Source organism: Triturus cristatus, chromosome 7, assembly GCF_964204655.1.
Source record: "Triturus cristatus chromosome 7, aTriCri1.1, whole genome shotgun sequence".
NCBI lineage: Eukaryota > Metazoa > Chordata > Amphibia > Caudata > Salamandridae > Triturus > Triturus cristatus.
The window spans coordinates 1,737,417,149-1,737,438,773 of NC_140590.1; the positions used below are offsets into that span (position 1 = coordinate 1,737,417,149).

The following is a 21,625-nucleotide window of genomic DNA, read 5'->3' on the forward strand; positions in this document are numbered from 1 at the left end:
ATACATTGCACTCCCGCAAACCGATGGAGTCTTCCTGCCTCGCACGTTGAGGCTCGAGATAAAATCTATATTGTCCGTGCACGAAGAGCAGCCGAATGAAGCGATCAGTTTTATTACACAACCCACTAAACCTACGTAAATTCATTGGAAAACATCCCTCCTGTTCAAAGGTGTAAATATCAGTGCTTTCCGCTCCGTTTTCATGACATCCCACACCCTTCAACAGAAGGTTGAGCCAGAGCCAGTAGAGCCAGCGTTCACCCTGTGCCCGTGCATATCTTCTCTCCAATACAACATATTCCACGTTCCACTGTATATCACTCACCTGCAAATTTACTAAAACATGGCGAGCCTGCTCTGGTACCTCGAAATCTCAGTTCTGTAGAACCTGCTGTTTACTTTACCCTGCACACCGTCACCGTGATCACCCCTTCTGCGCCTGCTGTGTCCCTGCAAACTATGTATTCTTCTTCGCGTGTTTTTCTGTTTTCTTGCCTTCATTTATCTCACCAAGTTAGCCTCTCAGGACCCTAACACGCAAGCATGCTTTTGCAACTAGCACCGCGCACCCTAGTGTGAGGGGCCTTCACATTAAAATCCGCCCAACCTCTGCAGGTAAGATCTTCCCCTTATGCAGTTGTATAAGGGAGGCTATCGTGTCCACAGTGACTGGGCCGTGTTTGGTATAGTAAACATCAAAGCCATAAATACAACTTGGGCTTGGATGCACGTGCCTTTTTATTCTTGGTGAGTGTGTTGCACGTGAACATTACTTTTAACAGCGATATTAACTCATGCTGTCTTTGATGGATGCCACACAAAAAGCTTAATTGGAAAATGTTTCACCCCCTGGTTGTCCTCATGCGGAAACAGAATATCAAGTTGGCACTCTACGTGGGGGAGCTGAGGCCTCTACTTCTGATAAATGTTTGCCTCGTGTTTCTCTTGTTCTCTGACCTGGCCATTCAGTAATTTCGTTCGCAGTGTGCAAGTATCTATTCCAACCCCTGACACAACATGGTGCACGTTGTTACCTTCTTCAAAACTGTGCACCATTAAAAATCAATCTTGTTCTTTTTGTATTAGCATGCACTTTTTCATTCACATTGCCAAATACCCCCCCCCCCCCCCCAACAAATGCGAGAACTATTGCATTTCCAATGCTTGTTAGCCCTTGTGGTGACACAGCACACAGAAAGCTTCTTGACTTTAGCTCCCATTGCTAGTTTTAGAAGCCTTGCAGGGACCTCCCTGACTCACCCTCGGCACCGCCCAGAGGGAGCTGCCGGGGCTGTCCTGCCACTGTTGCCATAGCTTCGGCGCCAACTCCGGTGCTTTTATTAAAGATTATTTCCGAATCCAGCGCTACGCCCTATTAATATCCACCAATGAGCGTCCAGCTCTGATAGAATCAGAGACTGGTGGCTCGATTCAGCTGCCCTATTGGCTGAAAGTGACAGCAGGTGACAGTAGAGGCGAAAAACAAATCTCGGAAAGTCCTCAGTAGAAGCAGTCGGCTCTGGGAGGTAGGTGTCCCCCCATACTCGCACCGTGATCGCCTCTCCTCGCCATGGCAGCGCACCTGACGACGGCGGACCGAGTAGGAAACCCTGGGACACCTTCTGAAGGGGAGATGGTCGGGCTGCGGGACCCGGAGAACAGCGGGGGAGCAGCCGGGGGTAAGGACTGACTGCACCGGTCTCCGCATGCTGCCCCTGTCCAGGGCGAGGGGGAGAAACATACGCACACACCACCCCCCTCTCTGATTCTCATCCACACCCTGCTGGTGAACAAACCGTGCTTAATGGGCGCGGAAACGCAACCTAATAAGTGGGTGGACATTCATCTGCTCCCGTCTGCATGTCATGAAATATTTACTTTCTTTTTTTTTTTTTTAAACGTGTGTATTTTTTTTTTCCAGTCGTACCCCGTATTTATGGGGTGCGGGGAGGTGGTGTGAATCTTGGGTGCACCGTGAAGAAAGAATGCGCTGTGGACTTGCACCTGCTTCAGTGCTCCTTGGCCAGGGGCCAGGTCTGGTGTGGGGTGTGTTTTTTTTTTTTTTTTTTTGTTTTGTTTCTTTTTGTTTTCAGTAAAATCATCTTCTGGCGCTGTGTTCCGTTGCACCGATCCCTTTCTGGGCTCCACGGGCAGGTTTTCCCATTTCGCCCCTTCAGGCAGTTTCCATAATTCCAGACATTCTTATGTACGTATATATTTGGAGTCGGCATAAGACCTTTTCCGTTAATTTTAAATGTAATTCACGCAAAAAACGTATTTATATAAAAACATACTTTTTAACATATATTAGTATTAGGAAAAAAAACGGCGTTTTCAAGATTTGTAAGTGAACTTTAACTTGGACACATTCAAGAATAACCGGCGACTTTACCACGAGTGACCGAACTTCTTCAACCCTCGCTCGCATCGGTCAAGGAAAACGAGGCACGTTCGAGAAGCGGTATGCCGAGGGTCACGCAGTTTAATCAAGCGTAAACGCTGGGATTCGATTCCACGATTTATAGTTGCATCTTGTTATTTAGCCTCTAAATAGTTGTTGTTCTCATTTATTCTTATACCGAAAACAATGCTTTTGTTTATTTAATTGGTACACAGAGGTCGTTGGACGCACATATCGCATACAATCAGCCTAATATAGTGTATAATATAGTGTATGTTGAGACATCTATTCGGTTTAAGTTATTTTTGCAGAAGTATGAATAAATCCATATTTCACAAGAGACTTTAAAACATGGGTAATAGCTTGTTTCTCTGTGGAACATGCATTCCTCGTGATTGGTCTCAACCCATTGAGCGAAGCTCTACCATTGTCAAGGTTGCTGGCATCTCGAGGCGCTGAGGACTATATTCTGCAGCAAGGCCATCTAAATAATGGCTATAAAAAAACACAAAATTATCATGTTCTCTGGGAGTACAAATATAATTAATTTGAACTAGAAACACAATGCAAATTAACTTTTTGTTTCAACTAAGTGGCAAATGCATTACATTCAGAATTATGTGGTTAATGCTGAGGTGACAAATTTGCAGAAATCGACTGGCCCTGTCTATTGTCGTTTTAAGAACAATTAATTCATGAAAAATAAACAAAACTCAAACTTTCTAGTTCCCATTGTTTACTGCAATTTGCATAAAACAGCCCTTTCTAGCTCCTAGCCCAACCAAAGCCGTTACTTGTCTGTCCATTAGAACCGCAGCAGCCCCCTGCTGCTTGTCTCTCCCTAAGAACCACCGCAGCCCCTGCTGCTTGTCTCCTCCTAAGAGCCCCAGCCGCAGCCCCTCCTGCTGCCAGAATAGTTATTGCGGCCAATCACATGGTGCTCTGAATAAACTTGCTGTTGCCATATTCATTTTGTATTTGTTTTTAACTTCGTCCTAAATAAAAAATGAATTCAAAGGATATTAATAAAACGACTGCCAATAACCGAGCTAGCTACGTTTCAGCGACCACCTGGAAAGATGCAAGATTCTGGGCAGAGACTGAAAACACTCAAAACAAAAAGTCAAAATTCAGGAGAAACGGAAGATTTTATTGACATTTAAGGGTTGTGCAATTCGAAGATCGGCTGATGAGAGTATCGAGTAAGTCTTCCCATATACTTTGACGAATTTTAGGATGACGGTGGCAAGCACACATTGAAAACAAAATGGCAGCCAGCCTCAGACAGTTTTCAGAATTCTACCCCCATACCATGAATGATGCTTTCAGGTGGAGCCTGTGCTGATTGTGGATTTAGACTTCCCAGACACTACAGTAGCAATAGTAGTTGTAATGTTTGTCTAAAGGTGAACCTTTGTCAAAGTTGGGAGGTGTGTGTGTGTGTGTGCGTGCGCGCGCGCTCTGTGCAAGAGAGCGATGGTGTTGTGAAAGTCTTGGGTGTGAGGCAGTGCAGTTGGTCCAAATGTGCGAGTAAGTACAGGAGCTGGAGAGGGCTAGCGTGGCGAGTGTTGGGTGCAGATGCTACAATGCTGAGAATGTTGGATGGGAAACGATGCTTTTCCTTCAGAGTGCTCGTGGTGAGAGCACAGAGTGGCGCGACAAGGTTGGGTGTGAGAATGCTCAACACATGACGCAACAATAAAGCGACCACCACCACCACCAGCAGTGTGAATGAGCGTGTTGGGTATAAAAGTGCAGGTGTCTACTCGTGAATGTGCTGGGGGAGCTAAGACCTCTGACCCCCACACAATTCCACACAGTCTGCTTGGTAGAAGGCGGAAGTTGAGAATTTACTGTAAAGAGTACCTCGTTTCTCCAGTCAACAAGAGGGTATGTTCAAAATTAGATAAGCTCAGGCGACAGGGCGAGGTGAGGGGCTGGTGGTCGAGAGTCCAAAGGGCACTTTAGCATCACCAGCCTCTCTGCCTGCGGCCAGCCACTCCTACCACCTTGGGGCAGGGAGTGGAAAGTAGGGCAGAGAAAAAGTGAATGTAATTGCCGGAAAAGAATCGTAGGAGAGTGAAGGGACACAGGAGGGAGAGTGTGAAACGGAGAAAAAAATAACGAGAAAGGAGGAGCGGGGGGTGTACAAAGAGTAATGGAAGTTTGAACCTTGTGGGTGGATTTTGAGAGTAGAGGAAATCTAGCGAGCGTTGACCAGATGGGAGAGGGAGAACGAATGAGGTAAGAGGTTCACATAGGGCAGATGGGGAGAGAAAAGTTAAAAGACAGCAAGAAGCGTAGAGTCAAGGCTTTAAGTGAGCCGGGTCTCGCCGGGGCTGAGCACCGGCACTTTTTTTTAAAGGAAGCTTCGCAACGGGTCTCTATCGGGCTCCGTTTTGTGCCCTGGCACATGCGGTCCGTCTTTTTTTCCCGGACTGCAGTGACAGCAGGCACATCGATGTGCGCTGCTCACACTGCTTACTACTCACTAGTGGAGAAGTTAGGGCATGACGTCATGCCAAGGGAGCGTTTTAGGGGAAGGGAAATCCTTTAGTCGTTTCCTCTCTGGATTTTCCTTCTCTTTTTGAAACTCAAGAGCAGCAACAGCGTCGTGCTGTCACCAGGGCTTTAAGTGGAAGCTTTTTCAATATTATATGCAAGCCGTAGTTGCTGCTTATTTATCTCATGCAAATAACAGCCATTGACAAAGCCAATAGCCCTGACTACTTGTAGATGATGTTACTTGTATCATATATCTGGATGCAATGACAGAATCAACAAAATACAAGTAGGGCGGCACACTATGCTAAGCACAGATTTTTTATCATGTGTTAAGCCACGCCCTTAATTACATTGGCCACGCCCTTTTCCCCGTCCCACTTAAAGCCCTGCGTAGAGTGATAGAAGGATGAAAAGATAAAAGGTAGAGGGAGCATTCCAAAGACAGAGGGAACAGAGTGAAAGAGGAAGCTTGAGGGAGAAAGTCAAATGGGAAGTGTAGGGGAGAGGAGGGAACAGATGGTGAAAAGGGAAGGTGAGAGGAGGAGGGTGAAAAAGTGAAGAGCGAGCTTATGTGAGTTCAGTTTGTAACTTGCACACCAGTGCTTTCAGTCCCAATAGCACACTTTGCCCAGTGAGCTGAGAGGGTAATGCGCAAGCTGCAGTTTGTGCAGGACACTCAAGAGTTCTGCACAACTGGAACTAGAGGCCAGATGTCCGAAGCATTTTAACAGTCGCAAATGCTGCAGTTTGGTTTGTAACAGACAACGTGATTTCGTATGTACTAACCCCAGCGCGGCAGGAGCCGCGAGCCTTCCCCTGCGCTGCAGGAGCCGCGAGCCTTCCCGATCATTCCCCTGCGCGGCAGGAGCCCCGAGCATTCCCCTGCGCGGCAGGAGCCGCGAACCTTCCCGAGCATTACCTCCTCGTCAGCCCTCCCCGTCCCAGTCCTAACCAGTTGAGCATAGCTCCTCCCACCAGACACTCCCAAGCAACTTGAAACCCATCCCTTCCCTCCAGGCCACACCCATACCCTGAGGCATATAGCACCGTGACCCGCCACTCCACATCCTGTTTGTTTTTTCTGCTGATTCACTTCCGGGCAAACTTCGTCGGGATAGGAGGTGCTGGGTCTTCAAGCCTCCTGTCAGGTGAGTGTGAAACGGGTTGTTTAGCGCCCGTTTAAACCCCTTTGGTGCCGTTTTTGAATTATTGAGGCATTTACTTTGAGTCCCTGCTGTAGCGGGACCGTGGGGTTGGGGGGTCAGGACTACCTGGTGTGGGGTGGTGACTCCCTGCTGCGGCCTCCTCTCTTCCGAGTTTGTTCCCTGCTCTAGCGGGATCGCCCGGGGGGGAGAGGAGGTGTGTGAGGCGCGGCTTGCCTTTCTGCGCGCCAAGGGCGTGACGGTTTTGGCTTCTATGTCTTTTTTTCGTCAGTGGGGGCATGTCTCCTGTTTGTTTAGCGTTCATACAGATTGGTTTACTGATTACTGTTTGACTGTCCGCTTCGCGCTTCCTCGGATCTTGGAGTGGGGTGTTATTCTCCTGCTGGTTGGGGGTTGCTGCAGTGTAGGTGCCCTGGGGAGGAGTTTCCACTGTCCTCATGTCTGTCTCTATTCGGATGGGGGTCGTCTGGGGTTTTTTGTGGCTCTAATCTCCTACTGCTCTTAAGAGTCACTGTGGCCTTCTGGTTTAGGTCTGGGGCTCTGACTCTCAAGGTTACAGGTTCTAATCCCTTTGATTCGGTCTAGGCAGGTTTTCTTCAGTGGGCTTTGGGGGTATTTCTTACCTTGTTCACTGGTTCCTGGTGCGGGGGCTTCTGGGTTCTTGGTGTTGAGAAGTGCTGATTTATCCACCCACAGAAGTAATTAATAGAGAAACGACAGAGTTGTAGCAACGGAGTAGTTTATTCGCAGTCCTTACTCCACCAGTGCATCTTATCAATGCCCTACAACTGATTCTAACGTTTTCCTCACCAACCCTCCATTCTTGAATCAATACAACCCCGCGTGATCTCCACGAGCACAAACAACACGCTCGTGAAGGTCACGCTACACTAACAATGCAATTCATACATATACAACACATCTTCCCCCCCTTTTTTTTTTTTTTTTTTTTTTTTTTTTTAGCACATAACATAGTCCTTGAATCTCCCTGGGTAATGATGTTCACGTTTCCCCCTTGATTCACCACCCCATTTTGAACAGTGGGGTTGCTGTTCATTGTGATCTTCAGTTGAACTTGGACTCACTTCAACACTTTTTCCTAAATGAGCAATCCCTTTAAACAATGAAATCCTGTTCAAATTCCAAACACTTCCTCCCTCAACACGTACAGCATTACTTAACACTTCTATTACCCTCTTAGGATCCGACCAGCACTGTGAACCTTTGGGAACACATTCCTTCCTCTTCACCCGAACAAGATCACCAACACTAATCCTTACTTTGCTACAAGTGCCTCTTTTCTTGTCCATTATAGATTTCATTTTCCCCTTCTGCTCACTAACTCTTTGCTTAACAACATCATAATCAACAGCATTAAATTCCTTATCACTCCAATTTTTCTTTAACCACCATGGTACCAAACTAGTACTTGGTTTACGTCCCCTCAACAACTCAAAAGGACTGACAAGAGTTACTGAATTTGGTGACGTCCTATAAGATAAAAGCATAGACTGTAATGCGTTGCTCCAATTCAACCCCCCTTTAAGGGACAACTGTATAGCTTCCTTCACGACACGATTGAATCGTTCCACCTGACCATTTGCCTCTGGATGGAAAACAGCAATTCTTCTGTGTTTTACATTACATTTCTGTAAAAATGCCTCCATCTCTTTACTAATAAATTGTGGTCCATTATCTGTGACTATTTCCTGCGGAATTCCTTCCCTACAAAATGTCTCATCTAAGAATTCAATGACACTTTGTGAAGTGACTTCCTTAACCATCTTAACTTCTGGCCACTTAGAAAAATAATCAATGAGTACAATACCAAAGCATTTATCCTTTGGCAACACTTGAAAAGGCCCAATGATATCAATACCCAATTTCCTCCACGGACCACTGGGATAAGGAACAGGATGAGACTCTACCCGTAAAGGTACAGCAGATTTATCACTGCTAGCACAAATACTACATTTACTCACATATTGCTCAATTGCAGAGTCTATTCCAGGCCACCAAAATGCTTCCCTAACCCTTCTTCTAGTGAATGAAATTCCGAGATGTCCCTCATGAGCAATCTCCATAATTGCATTCCTGAGGCCAAAAGGAGGAACTATTTTGTCACCCCTCATAACCAAACCGTTTTCAAGCGCTAGGTCTTCTTGAATTTTAGCAAAACTCATCATATCACCCGACACCTTCCTTATCTCTGGCCAACCTTGTACAATGTATTCCTTTAACATCTTCAATTCGTTATCTTTCCCCATTTCCATCATCCAATCTTCCTCTCTTAAATGTTTCCCCGTACCGTGTATTACATTTAAATCATGTGTAGTGAAAGCTACCTCACAGTCATCACATTGGTAATGTTCCTCACCAACAATGGGTAGTCTTGACATACAGTCCGCATGCATGTTTGCTTTACCTTGAACATATTCAATGCTGAATCTAAATGATTGTAACCTTGATGATAATCTTGCTAATCGTGCTGACATTGATCTTCCACCCCCAGGAGACATTAAGTACACAAGGGGTTTATGGTCAGTTTTGATGATAAATTCGTTCCCCCATAGAAAACTTCTGAAATGTTCTGCACCCCATACGCAGGCAAGAAGCTCTCTCTCAATCACCGAGTAGTTTTTTTCTGCATCCCTTAATGCCCTAGATGCATACGCTACAATCCACTCATTGCAATCGTCCTTTTGTATCAACACACCTCCTAATCCCAGATTGCTGGCATCCACCATGACTATGCACTTTGCCCCTGGAACAAACGGTTTCAAACAGGGTGCATTTACTATGAATTCCTTGAGGTTCTCAAAAGCCTGAGTTATGTTCTCTGTCCACACAAATTTTGCATTCTTTTTCATTAAACATCTAAAAGGATCAACCTTGACTGAGTAATTTGGAATGAACTTAGCGTAAAATTCGGTGAGCCCCAGAAAAGCAACTAACTGTTCTTTTGATGATGGTACTGGAGCCTTAACAACACTTTGAATATGTTTTTGCTTTGGTTTAATCCCTTTACTGCTTATCGTATGCCCTAAGTACTCTACTTCCTTGGCCTTCAATTTGCATTTGTCCAATCGCAGAGTAAGACCCTTCTTAGCTAATGCTGCTATAACATTGTAAAGATTTCTATCATGCTCCTCATCGTCCTTCCCATAAACCAAGATATCATCCTGAAAAGCTATTGCCCCAGATAATCCCTCCAAGGTTTCCTTCATTAATCTCTGAAATACAGAGGCTGCACTAGCAAGTCCAAATGGCATGCGACAGTATCTAAATAACCCATCTGGGGTTATAAAGGCTGTGAAATTCTTAGAGTCCTCTGCCAGAACTACCTGATGGTACGCGCTTGCTAAGTCAATGCATGAAAAAACCTGTGCATTGCCTAGACTAGATACCATTTCATGTAAATTGGGAAGAGGATGAGCGTCTACCCAGATTACACGATTCAGACTGCGTAAGTCAACACATAAACGAAGTTCTCCTGAAGATTTTAGCGAAATAACTATGGGAGAAACCCATGGAGAAGACTCTATTGGTTCTATAATACCCTCATTACATAAATTTTTCAACATGTCACTCAATTTATTCCTGTAAGAGAGAGGAACATTCCTTACCTTATGTCTTATGGGAACTGTATTCTCATGGAGTTTGATCACGTGTTCAAACCCCACGTATTTCCCCAGTTTTCCACTAAAAACCCTTGGAAATTCACTAATCAATTTATCTACAAAATTTGACCCTTGCCTGGAACTAGAGTCTATTGCAAACACAGGAGGATTTGCTCTCGGGTCAAGTTTAATGCCCAATTCATATTGATGTGGCCACCCTAGTAAAGACTCTCCTGACTTTGCTACATAAATCTTCCCTACAGTACCTTGGCCAGAGAACGCTAAGTCAGCATTAAAGTAACCTATTAGGTCGATTTTATGACCGGTGTAACCCCCTGGAGATACATCAGGATTAATTAGTGGTCTGTTGGGCCAATTCTCATTGAAAACCTTAGCTGAAATAATCGAATACAGAGCACATGAGTCCACAAGAAATCTCAAATCTTTCCCATCAACCTTAATTATACCTGATGGAAATGTTGATTTCCCGACCTCATTACACATATTGATCACAGTATTTATCTCATTTTCACTTTCATCATTACTATTGTACTCATCATCTAACCACTGTATATGGTTTACTTTCTTCATGACAGTTTTACAATATTTACTAAAATGTCCCTTCTTATTACACTTTGAACACACTTTGTCAAAAGCTGGACACCCCTTAAAATTCGCTAAGTGGTTTGAGCTACCACACCTAAAACATAGTAATGAATAGCTCCTTTTTTCTTGACTGGTGCCTTGACTCTTATTCTTGTTCTCATATTTACTTGTATTAACTGGCCTTTGACTTATTTCTTTTTTTTCCCTGACATGTTCTTTTTGATTTTTGTTTATGCTGAAAACATCTCCCTTTTCATTGCCTCTGATCTCCTTTACAAATTCTTCTGAATGTTCAATAGATTTCGCAATGTCAATGGCAGCATTCAACGATAAATCAGAGGTAGACCATAACTTCTCTTGGACTTTTTTACTGTTAGTTCGCATTAATATTTGGTCTCTTAAAACTTGCTCATATGAGATTCGTTCAAAAGCACATGAACTCGCCAATGACCTTAAAGCAGATACATAATCTTCAATTGACTCATCTTGGCGTTGTTTCCGTGAATAAAAGATGAATCTTTCCATTACTACATTCTTTTTCTTCCCAAAACGAATATTCAATTGCGATGAAGCATACTGGTATGCATTTATTCTGCCAGGATTTATTAAGGCTGGAAGTGTTGCAAACTCCTTCAAACCAAAACCCCCAAGACAAGTGTTGAGAAGTGCTGATTTATCCACCCACAGAAGTAATTAATAGAGAAACGACAGAGTTGTAGCAACGGAGTAGTTTATTCGCAGTCCTTACTCCACCAGTGCATCTTATCAATGCCCTACAACTGATTCTAACGTTTTCCTCACCAACCCTCCATTCTTGAATCAATACAACCCCGCGTGATCTCCACGAGCACAAACAACACGCTCGTGAAGGTCACGCTACACTAACAATGCAATTCATACATATACAACACTTGGTATCCTTAATGGTTGGGCCCTGTCCTGTCCTTTCCTTTTATGGATGGGTGGAAGTCTCTGATTGGCCGTTTTGGGGCCGGCCTTCAGTCCTGTTGGGGATTGGCTGGGGATCGGTGGGGCTTTCCCTGGTTGGCCTTTGAGAATATTTTTTTTTTCCCCTGGTTAGGCTGGGTATTTAATGGGGTCTGTTTCTCTGTTCTCATGTTCACAACATGGAGGGTAGAGGTGCGGATGTACGTGAGCTCGGCTGTGTGGATGAGGAGGTGGTCGCTGGGTCTTCCACTGCTCCTTCCTTAATAGATATTCAGAAGATGATTGAGGCGGCGGTGGCGGCTGCCTTTGTGGCTCGTGATCCCATTGGGCCTAAGAAACGGAAATTGGATGCCTCGGCGGAGGTAGATCCTGACATGGACTCTGATGAGGAGGTGAAGGGTCGTTTTGTCCAAGGGTCGGACCTTAGTTGTGTTCTACAGCGTGTTCGGGACAATTTGGGGTTCCCTGGTCCCGTGCCGGGTGGAGAGTCTGAAGACTTCTTCGCTAATTACCTGAAGAGAGACCCTGAAAGCCTCCCCATTCATGCTTCTGTGCGGAGGGTGCTGGAGGGGGAATGGAAGGATGTGGACAAACATGCCTTTCCCCGGTTTCTGGCTAGGAGGTATCCCTTGCAGGGTTTCTCGGAGGAATTCCCGGCCGTGGTGAAGGTGGATTCCCTGCTTGCTGGCATGGCGTCTCAGAGCCTGGTGGTGTCTGAGGATGCGGTTCCTTCTGATCCTGGGGACAAGCGTGTGGAAGGGGCCTTGAAGCGGTCCTTTGCTGCCTCTAATCTTGCAGTTCGGTCTGCAGCTTACACCAGCTATCTTGTGCAGTCACTTCTTAAAGACTGTCAAAGTATTTCTGCGCAGCTCATGCAGGATGAGGATCCCTCGGAGTCTTTATCCATGTTGGAACAGCAGCTGCGTTTCTTGACAGATTTGTCCTTTGACTCCCTTAGCGCTGCTGCGTCGGCTGCAGGTGCCTCGGTTGCTGCGAGGAGGCAGTTGTGGCTTAAGTTTTGGAAGGCGGAGGCTGCTCAGAAGGCGGCCGTGATGAAGATCCCCTTCACGGGCTCTAAACTGTTTGGTGAGCCGTTGGAGGCTTTGATTAAAAAGACTGCGGAGGACAAGAAATTGTTGGCTCCGGTCCGCTCTTCTCAGAAAGGGAAGTTTGCGGGTTACAAGCGGGCTTTTGGGCAGGCGTTTCAGTCTAAAATGGCGGCCCAGCCCTTTCGTGGTAGGGGACGTGGCCGGGGTGTCCCTTCCTTCCACAAGTCCCGGGGTCAACAGGGTGCTTCCTCTTCGGCAGGTCCCTCCAAGTCGTGACTATGTGATGATGGGGTTGCCGGTTGGGGGTCGCCTCTCTTCTTTTTTTCCTGTCTGGGAGGAGTTCGTTCGGGACCAGTGGGTCCTGCAGGTGGTCCGGCTGGGCTACAGAATAGAATTCGGAACTCCTCCGGTGGATGTGTTCAGGTCTACCCCTGTTCCCAGGTCTCCGGCGAAATGCCGTGCTCTGTTGGACGGAGTTCGGGACTTGGTGTCCAAGGGGGCTGTGGTGAAGGTGCCTGTGAGTCAAAGGGGTCGGGGGGTTTACTCAATCCTGTTCTTGATCCAGAAGCCAAATGGGGACTTCCGTCCTGTGCTGGATCTGAAGGCAGTGAACTTATGTATCCCTCATCGGTCCTTCAAAATGGTGACTCTACAGTTGATTCTTCCCTTCCTGTCGGTGGGGGATTTCCTGACTTCGCTCGATCTCCGGGACGCTTATTTTCATGTGCCAGTGCACGCGGATTCTCAGAGGTTCCTGCGTTTCTGTGTGGGGGTGGATCATTTCCAGTTCCAGGTATTACCGTTTGGCCTGTCGGCCTCTCCGAGGGTGTTTACTAAGGTGTTGGCTCCCTTGGTGGGTTTCTTGCATGCTCGGGGTATTCAGGTGTTCCCTTACTTGGACGACTGGTTGATTTCTTCCTCTTCTTTCCTTCAGGCTCAGGCTCAGTCCATGGAGGTTTGCAGTCTCCTTCAACGGTTCGGGTGGATTCTGAACTTGGAGAAATCCCATCTTCACCCCACTCAGGATCTGCTGTTCATTGGGGGGGTGTTCAACACCAGGTTGGGAAAGGTCTTCCTGTCGGAACCTCGCAGATTGACTCTTATGCGCGAGCTGTGGAAGGTGTTGGGGGCTCAGTCTTCCACGGCTCGCCAGTGGTTGCGTGTTCAGGGGCTAATGTCAGCTACTGTTATGATTGTTCCTTGGGCCCGTCTCCACTTGTACCCCCTGGTGAATCATCTTCTGGCGCATTGGGATCCGGCCTCTCTGAATTACGAACAGTTGATTCCGGGGGGGGGGTGTCCATCGCCCGAGAATTGTCCTGGTGGCTGGTGGATTGGAACCTCTTACAGGGCTCGCCCTTTGTGTCCCAGGAGAGGTTGGTCCTGACGACCGATGCCAGCGAATTGGGTTGGGGTGCGGTCTTGGGTCAGGAGTCGGTGCAGGGTCTCTGGTCTGGGCCAGAGGCGGGCATGTCCTCAAATTGGAGGGAGTTGAAGGCGGTTCTGTTGGCTTTGACTCATTTTCTGCCTTGGATCCTCCAGAGGGATGTGATGGTACGGTCAGACAACACGGTGGTGGTGTGTTATATCAACCGCCAGGGGAGCGCGAAGGTGGCTTCCCTCAATTTGTTGGCACGAAGTATCGGCCTGTGGGCGGAGTCTCACTTGCTGTCTCTGAGGGCTTTGCATCTACCGGGGATTTTGAACACGGAGGCGGATCGCCTGAGCAGGGTGTTTCCCTCCCTGTCGGACATGTGCCTGACTCGGGAGGTGTTTGGTTGCCTAATGGCTCAGTTCGGGATCCCGGTGGTGGACCTGTTTGCCGCTCCGGGGAACGCCTTGAGGGAGAAGTATTGTTCTCTGGTTCGCTCTGCGGAGGTTTGGAGGGTGGATGCCCTGTCCTTCCGGTGGGAGGGGGGTCTGCTGTATGCCTTTCCCCCTATTGCTCTGCTTCCGCGTGTTCTCCTGAAGGTCAAGCGGGATCGGGCTTCTGTGATCCTGGTGGCTCCGGTTTGGTCCAGGAGGCCTTGGTTCCCTCTGTTATTGAAGTTGGCGGTGGGGCCCTGCTGGAGGTTGCCGGTGGTCCCTTGTCCCTTGTCGTTTCCCCCTCTGTCTCGGGGGTGTCTGGTCCGCCTGCGATTGGCGGGTTGGCTGTTGAGAGGATGAACCTTGTGGCTTTGGGGTGTTCTCCTTCTGTGGCGGAATTTATTCAGAGGTCCAGGCGCCCTTCGACTCTCAAGTCCTATGCCCGGCATTGGGTTTCTTTTCGGTCTTGGTGTGAGGCGCGTGGGTGGTCCGCGTTGGAGGTGGATCCGGTGCGTGTCTTGGAGTTTTTGAAGGACGGGTTTGACTTGGGTCTCGCTGTGTCCTCCCTGAGGGCTCAGTGGGCTGCTGTCCGGGCCTTTCGGGGTTCGGTCTGTGACCCGGTGGTTCCCCTGGTGTCCCGCTTGTTGCGGAGTTGTATCCTTCAGAAGCCTGTCATTCGGACCTTTGCTCCTAGTTGGGATCTGCCTCTGGTTTTGGGGGCTTTGCAGATGGCTCCCTTTGAGCCTCTGCATGAGGTGTCTTTGAGGTTTCTGACTATCAAGGTTCTGTTCCTTGTGGCTATTACCTCGGCTCGGCGGGTTGGGGAGTTGGGCTCCTTGCTTTGTTCGGCCCCTTTTTTACGTTTTTTTCCTGATCGGGTGGTTCTTCGGCCTGATCCTTCCTTTGTTCCCAAGATCCCTTCCTCTTTTCACTGCTCTTCGGATCTGGTGTTGCCTGTTTTCTGTCCTGATCCTCTTTCGGAGGTGGAGGTGCGGCTGCACTGTTTGGACGTTCATAGGGCTCTGGAGGTCTATTTGTTGCGTACTGCGCCTTTTCGTAAGGTCGAATCCCTTTTTGTGACCTTTGGGCTGGCTGGTCAAGGTCTGAAGCCTTCTGGGGCTACCCTCAGTCGTTGGCTGCGGTGGGCTGTGGGTGCTGCGTATGAGGCCTGTGGGGCGTTGGCTCCTGGTTCTGTTCAGGGAAGGTCGACTCGGGGGGTGGCGGCTTCCTGGGCTTGTTTTCAGGGGGCTTCCATGGCCGAGATCTGCAGAGCTGCTACCTGGAGTACTCCTCACACGTTTATGTCCCATTATCGTTTGGTGGTTGGGGGGACTGAGTCTGCTGGGTTTGGGGACGCTGTGTTGCGTTCTGCTCCGGTGGTGTGACTTTATATGCCTATTAAAGTCTGTTTTTCTGCTGAGTGAAGCCGATTATTGCTTTGGTATCTGCTCAACTGGTTAGGACTGGGACGGGGAGGGCTGACGAGGAGGTAATGACCGGTTACTCACCGGTTATATATATTACTCCGAGTCGTAGCCCTCCCCGTCCCAGTCCAGGTTCCCATCCCTCCCTCCCTGTTCGGCTTCTTGTGCTTGGTTGATACAGGATGTGGAGTGGCGGGTCACGGTGCTATATGCCTCAGGGTATGGGTGTGGCCTGGAGGGAAGGGATGGGTTTCAAGTTGCTTGGGAGTGTCTGGTGGGAGGAGCTATGCTCAACTGGTTAGGACTGGGACGGGGAGGGCTACGACTCGGAGTAATGAATATTACCGGTGAGTAACCGGTCATTCCCCTGCGCGGCAGGAGCCGCGAGCCTTCCCCTGCGCGGCTGCAGCCGCGAGCCTTCCCCCTGCGCGGCAGGAGCCGCGAGCCTTCCCCTGCGCGGCAGGAGCCGCGAGCCTTCCCCTGCGCGGCAGGAGCCGCGAGCCTTCCCCTGCGCGGCAGGAGCCGCGAGCATTCCCCTGCGCAGCAGGAGCCGCGAGCATTCCCCTGCGCGGCGTGAGCCAAGAGCATTCTCCGTCACTGCAGGAGCTACGAGCGTTCTCGCGGCAGGTACAGTTTCAGAAACACAGCCAGAGCCGCCATTATTATTATATTCCTGAAAGCGGTAGAATCCGCAATTCAATAACTATCGCGGCAGGAGCCGCCAAAACATTTCCCTAAACGGCCGGAGTCGCCAGTATCTTTGTTATAACGTGGCAGAAGCCGCTTGCCTATTTTTTTTTTTTTAGCAGTAGGAGCCACTCTAACTATTCCCTAACGCGGCAGAAGCCGCTAATCGGTTTCCACCGTGGCAGGAGCCGCCTAAACTTTTAGTTAACTCGGCAGGAGTCACAATTGTTAGCATTTACTGTTGCGGTAAAGGAACTCCACGGAATCAGAGGAACAGGAAAGAGCAGGGTCATGGCTGGAACTAACCATCCCGGCCAGGTCTGGAGAACACCCTACCGGGTTGGTGCTTCTACGGAACCGGGGTTGCAGCCAGGCATCGGGACTCACTATCCCAGGATCCCCTGCATCTCACCGGCACAGCTGACGCCACTGACGCGGATAAAGCGGAGGGAGGATCACTGCAGCATGGGACGCAGCGCGGGCCGCACCCGGACCAAGGACGGGGCCGTCCGCTCCCGGCAGAGCCTGACAGAGGCTGGACTAGCCCCCCCCCCCCTCTTGAAAATTGATATGCGAGGATTGAGAAATACTACTTAAAGGTACTGTGTGGCAGGTTTGTTTTATTCTTGTTTTGGCCAAAGAAATGGGAAACATAAGACAGGGGACGTTGTTAACCACGATCATAACATTAAGAAATCGGGTGCAATCAAGCATGGGGTCAGACTAGGGGCCACAGCTCATGATCAAACCACTCTGGTGAACATTGACACATTAATCGTCGAAGTTGAGTAGCTGCCCACATCAGGTAATACTAAAGGTAAAATCAAAACGGCGAAAGTTCTTGCTATGTTTAAACCACCAATTGTCCCTAGGGCTACTAACTCGGCCTCAACCTTGTCTGAGAGTTCTTGTTTGCTACGAGCCTCAGTCTGGAAGCCAAACTATTGAGCCTGCCCTTGCTCTAGACCAGGCTCTTGCACCTTCCCAATCTGCTGATTACTTGGCTAAGACCTCATGCCCTTTATATCCAACTATCACAGTAATCCCGAATGTCCCCTGCTCTAACCAGTTTGGTCCTATTGAACCTATGGATGAACCTGTAGGAGTTAAACCTTCGGAAGCTATAACGCAGGTTGCATCCCTCACCAGCCGCGGCCCGTGGAGGGAGTTCGGTGGGGCGGGGGAGGAGCAGGGGGAGGAGCCCCGCCTTACCGCCCCACGGAACTCCCGCCACGGCTGTCCCTCACTACTTCTCTGCCAGGACCACAAGGTGAAAACGCAGCTATGAAGAGATCCCTGATGGATAATGAACTGCTGTATAGTAAAATGAACGAGCTTTGTACTCCACTTGGGCTACTATCAGCAAATGTATTGACTCTAAAATCCAAGCTTATGTATAGTTGCTGCTTCAGTTGTATGAATTCTGGGAAACCACCTAGCAGGGCGATTTCTTCTTCTGGGGTGGACAGGGATGTAGGGTTGGTTACTGACCCCGTTCTTGGAAGAGACGAGGAGAAACGTTGCATAGAGGTCCTTACTGGTCCCAGTCCTTTTAATAATAACACTTCCTTGACGGCTGTAAAACAGATTCAGTGAAAGGAATCATTCTCTCCGGCCATGATCCCCAATTTTGTATTTACGAATCCCCCTGCATTATTACCCAAGTGGGTTACCAAACAGATGTCAGTGCGTGAATCTTCAAACAGAAGACTATTGCATCGTTCTGCTTCTTCTGTGGTACCCTTCATACAATGTCAACCGGCTCTGCTTCTTGTCCTCCTATAAGGAGTTTTTCCTAAAGTCTGAATACCAATTACCTAGGGACAAGTGTGAATCTAATGGGTCCATTTACATGGTAGGGGTTCCAAAATTGAATGTAGGTGACAGGGAGGATACGGAAGCATTGATCAATAAGGTGATCTATTGGTTAAAACACAAGCGGAATTGTCTATAATAAGATCTGATATTGTATTTGCAAAAAGACGTCCATCTCCATTCTTGCAGTATATCCACATTGTCCTATGTACTAATCATTTAGTTGAAAATGTAATCCATTTTGAACTACAAGTTCAGGACGATATGCGTACGCCACGATGGTGGCGTACGCGGCTGTATAAATAAAAGGGGGCGTGCCCTGCGGGGTTATTGGCGCCGACACCGTCTATGCGTGTGGTCTCCGTTATTAGCGCTGCTGCTGCGCCTCACATGCTAGGCCCGTGCGCGCTCAGAACACTGGCGACGAGGGCGGCCAGAACCGCCGTGTGCACATCCAGCCGTGCCACCTCCTGACAGCCCGCTCGCGGCGGTCCCGCGACCCCGCACCCGCCGTTTCCCCGGACCTCCTCCGGTCTGCTCCGCTGCTACCGGCAGCCAAGGACAACGCAGGACCCGACACCACACGGTGAGCGCACGTGTGCACCAACACCACTGCCTGAAACCAGCGGATGAATATTCCCGCTTGCGAGGTCTCGCCCCTGCCTCCCATCGGCCTCCACGGACAGGGCTCCCTGTACCCTCTCCAGTAGCACTCTCTGCCTCCATCTGCGTGTGTCACCACGCGTCTTTCTGCACCCTCCTCTGCCAAGGCCTCGCGCAGCCCACCGCCCCTGCTGTCTAGAGCCACAGCGCAATCACAACGCCATGGGGGACGAAGCCAGTCCGGCGCCTGCCACCCCATTTCACCCGCCGACCGGCGTCCTGCCGCCTTTCAGCGAGACTGCTGACCCCGCCACAGCCGCCCCACGCTGGCAGACTTGGATTGGCCGGCTCAACAATTACTTTATTGGCTCCAGGGAGACGGATGGTGCGGTGAAGCGGTCTCTCCTGCTTCATTATGCTGGGGAAGAGGTGTACCTGCTCTTCAAACACCTCCCCAACACAGGGCGTGCAGATGACTACGACGCGGCCGTCACGGCCCTAAACGCGCACTTTGACCCCCAGATGAACCCTGACTTCGAACATTTTAAGCTCCGACAAGCCAAGCAGAAGGAAGGGGAGTCGGTGGACGCTTTTCATGCGCAACTGAGGGTGCTAGCAGACACGCATCTTGTGGGAGACAGGGCGAAAGAGGAGATCAGAGCGCAGCTAATCTACGGCATCCGGAGCAAGACACTGCGGAGTCTCATCCTTCGCCAACCAAACATTCCAATGGCCGACATCCTGGTGCTCGCACGGTCCCATGACCTGTCCGACGCACGTGCAGAAGAGATGGACCAGGCCCTAATACGGAGCGCAGGGTCAGGGGTGACCGTCAAGACAGAACGAGCTGACTCGGTGCGGGCAAAGGAGAAGACTCACCGACCGGCGGCCAGGAGTTCGCAGCCCAGTGTGGATACTGCGAGCACGATGAGCATCCAGGGAGGACTTGCCCGGCGAAAGGGAAGATGTGCACCAACTGTGGCATCCCGAACCATTTTGCCTCCGTCTGCAGGAAACTCACCACACGGAGAGACCAAAGGGGGAAGAGGCCCACATGGAACATGGTGAGACAGTTGTCCCAGCTGTCCCTGTCGTCCCACACCGATGCTGGGCGCCGACAAACGCAAGCCCTGCAGGAGGATGACTCCGAGTCCGATGATGAAGGGGAGACATATCTCGTCTCGTTCACCAGTGCCCTCAAAAGCACAAGAAGACCACAACCTCGGTGTGAGATCATGGTCGCGGGATCAAGAGTCAACGCCGTGATCGATACCGGCGCATCGGTCACAGTCATGGGAGTGCACCAGTATAACTGCCTCCGGCCAAAGCCAGAGCTCAAGACATGGCAGGCCCGAATCTACGCCTATGGGAGTGATGTGCCCCTACCCCTCTTAGGGAAAATGACAGTACCAGTGGGGACAGAAGATGCGGAAATAACGATCGACATACACATCATCAATCAAGAAGTGGACACACTCCTGAGGGAACACGCCGCCGAAGACCTAGGCCTACTAGCATTCCTCCGCAAAGTACAAGACACCCAAACAGGCAACCTGCTGGACCAATTCCCGGAACTGTTCACCGGACTGGGGAACATCAAGCGCCCGCCAGTCAAGCTCCACATTGACCGCTCAGTCGCACCCACGGCGCTAAAACACAGGCAAATTCCTTTCCACTTACGCCCACTAGTGGAAGAGGAGCTTAAGAAACTTGAAGAACAAGGCGTCATAGAGACAGTCACTGGACCCACCCCCTGGGTGTCCCCAATGGTGATCGCGGAAAAGCCCCGTCAACCAGGCAAAATCCGAGTGTGCATCGACATGAGGCTACCCAATAAAGCCATCAAGAGAGAAAGGCACATCACGCCCACAATGGACGACATCGTTGCCGACCTCAACGGGGCTCGCTGGTTCTCCAAGTTAGACCTAAATGCCGGCTACCACCAGCTAACACTAGCCAAGGAAAGCAGATATATCACCACCTTCAGCACCCACCTCGGGCTGCGAAGATATCGGCGACTCAACTTTGGAATATCGTCCGCGGCGGAAATCTTCCAGAACACTATCAGGGACATCCTGCAAGGCCTACCCGGAGTCATGAATGTAAGTGACGACATATTGATCCACTCCAAGACAGTGGACGAGCACTATCGGCGCGTCCGAGCCACACTGGCACGACTCAAAGAATATGGAGTCACACTCCACAAAGACAAGTGTCAACTGTTCCAGCAGCGAATCGAGTTCTTCGGCTACACATTCACCAGCCACGGCATCCAGGTAGACCCAAGGAAGTCCCAGTCCATCAAGGACGCCCCAGCGCCAGCATCCGCCTCTGAGGTACGCAGCTTCCTGGGAATGGTCACCTACTGCGGACGTTTCATCCCAAACCTGGCAACGATCGCCGAGCCACTCCGACACCTCACAAAGAAGGACATCCCGTGGCAGTGGGGGCCTTGCGAAGACAACGCATTTCAAGCCATCAAAACCGCGCTCCTCGACCAGGCCACCCTCGTCTACTTCGACCCAGCGAGAAAGACCGAGCTGTTAGTCGACGCCAGCCCGGTGGGGCTCGGAGCGGTTCTCACCCAGGAACAGGAGCCGGGGCGATGGGCGACACTAGCATACGCGAGCAAGGCGCTCACAGCAACCGAACAAAGGTATTCTCAAATTGAGCGGGAGGCACTAGCGATAAAGTGGGGCTGTCTACACTTTCACCTATATGTCTGTGGGCACCCGTTCAGTCGTGACGGACCACCAACTGTTAGTGCCCCTCTTCAAAGGGACCACACCACACCCCCCACCGAGGATAGAGCGGTGGGCCATCGGACTACAACAATACCACATGGACATCACCTATCGACCAGGCGCCAAAAATCCGGCCGATTTTCTGTCCAGACACCCAGACAGGTGTGAGCCCACCCCGACGGGGATAGGGGAAGAAGATGATGCCGAAGCGCACCTCGACCTAGTAGCTGCACTGACCTGCCCCCAAGTGCTGA

The 21,625-nt window shown here is 49.8% G+C and overlaps 1 protein-coding gene across 1 annotated transcript in view; it reads left to right on the forward strand.

The window, feature by feature from the left end:
- The first annotated feature begins 1,520 nt into the window (after positions 1–1,520).
- LOC146812949 (uncharacterized) overlaps positions 1,521–21,625 on the forward strand; it is a 502,088-nt gene continuing 481,983 nt past the window's right edge. Inside the window, exon 1 of the mRNA XM_085619987.1 lies at positions 1,521–1,679. Within this exon, the coding sequence (XP_085476113.1) occupies positions 1,571–1,679 (109 nt within the window). The 5' untranslated portion in view covers positions 1,521–1,570. The remainder of the gene's footprint in view (positions 1,680–21,625) is intronic.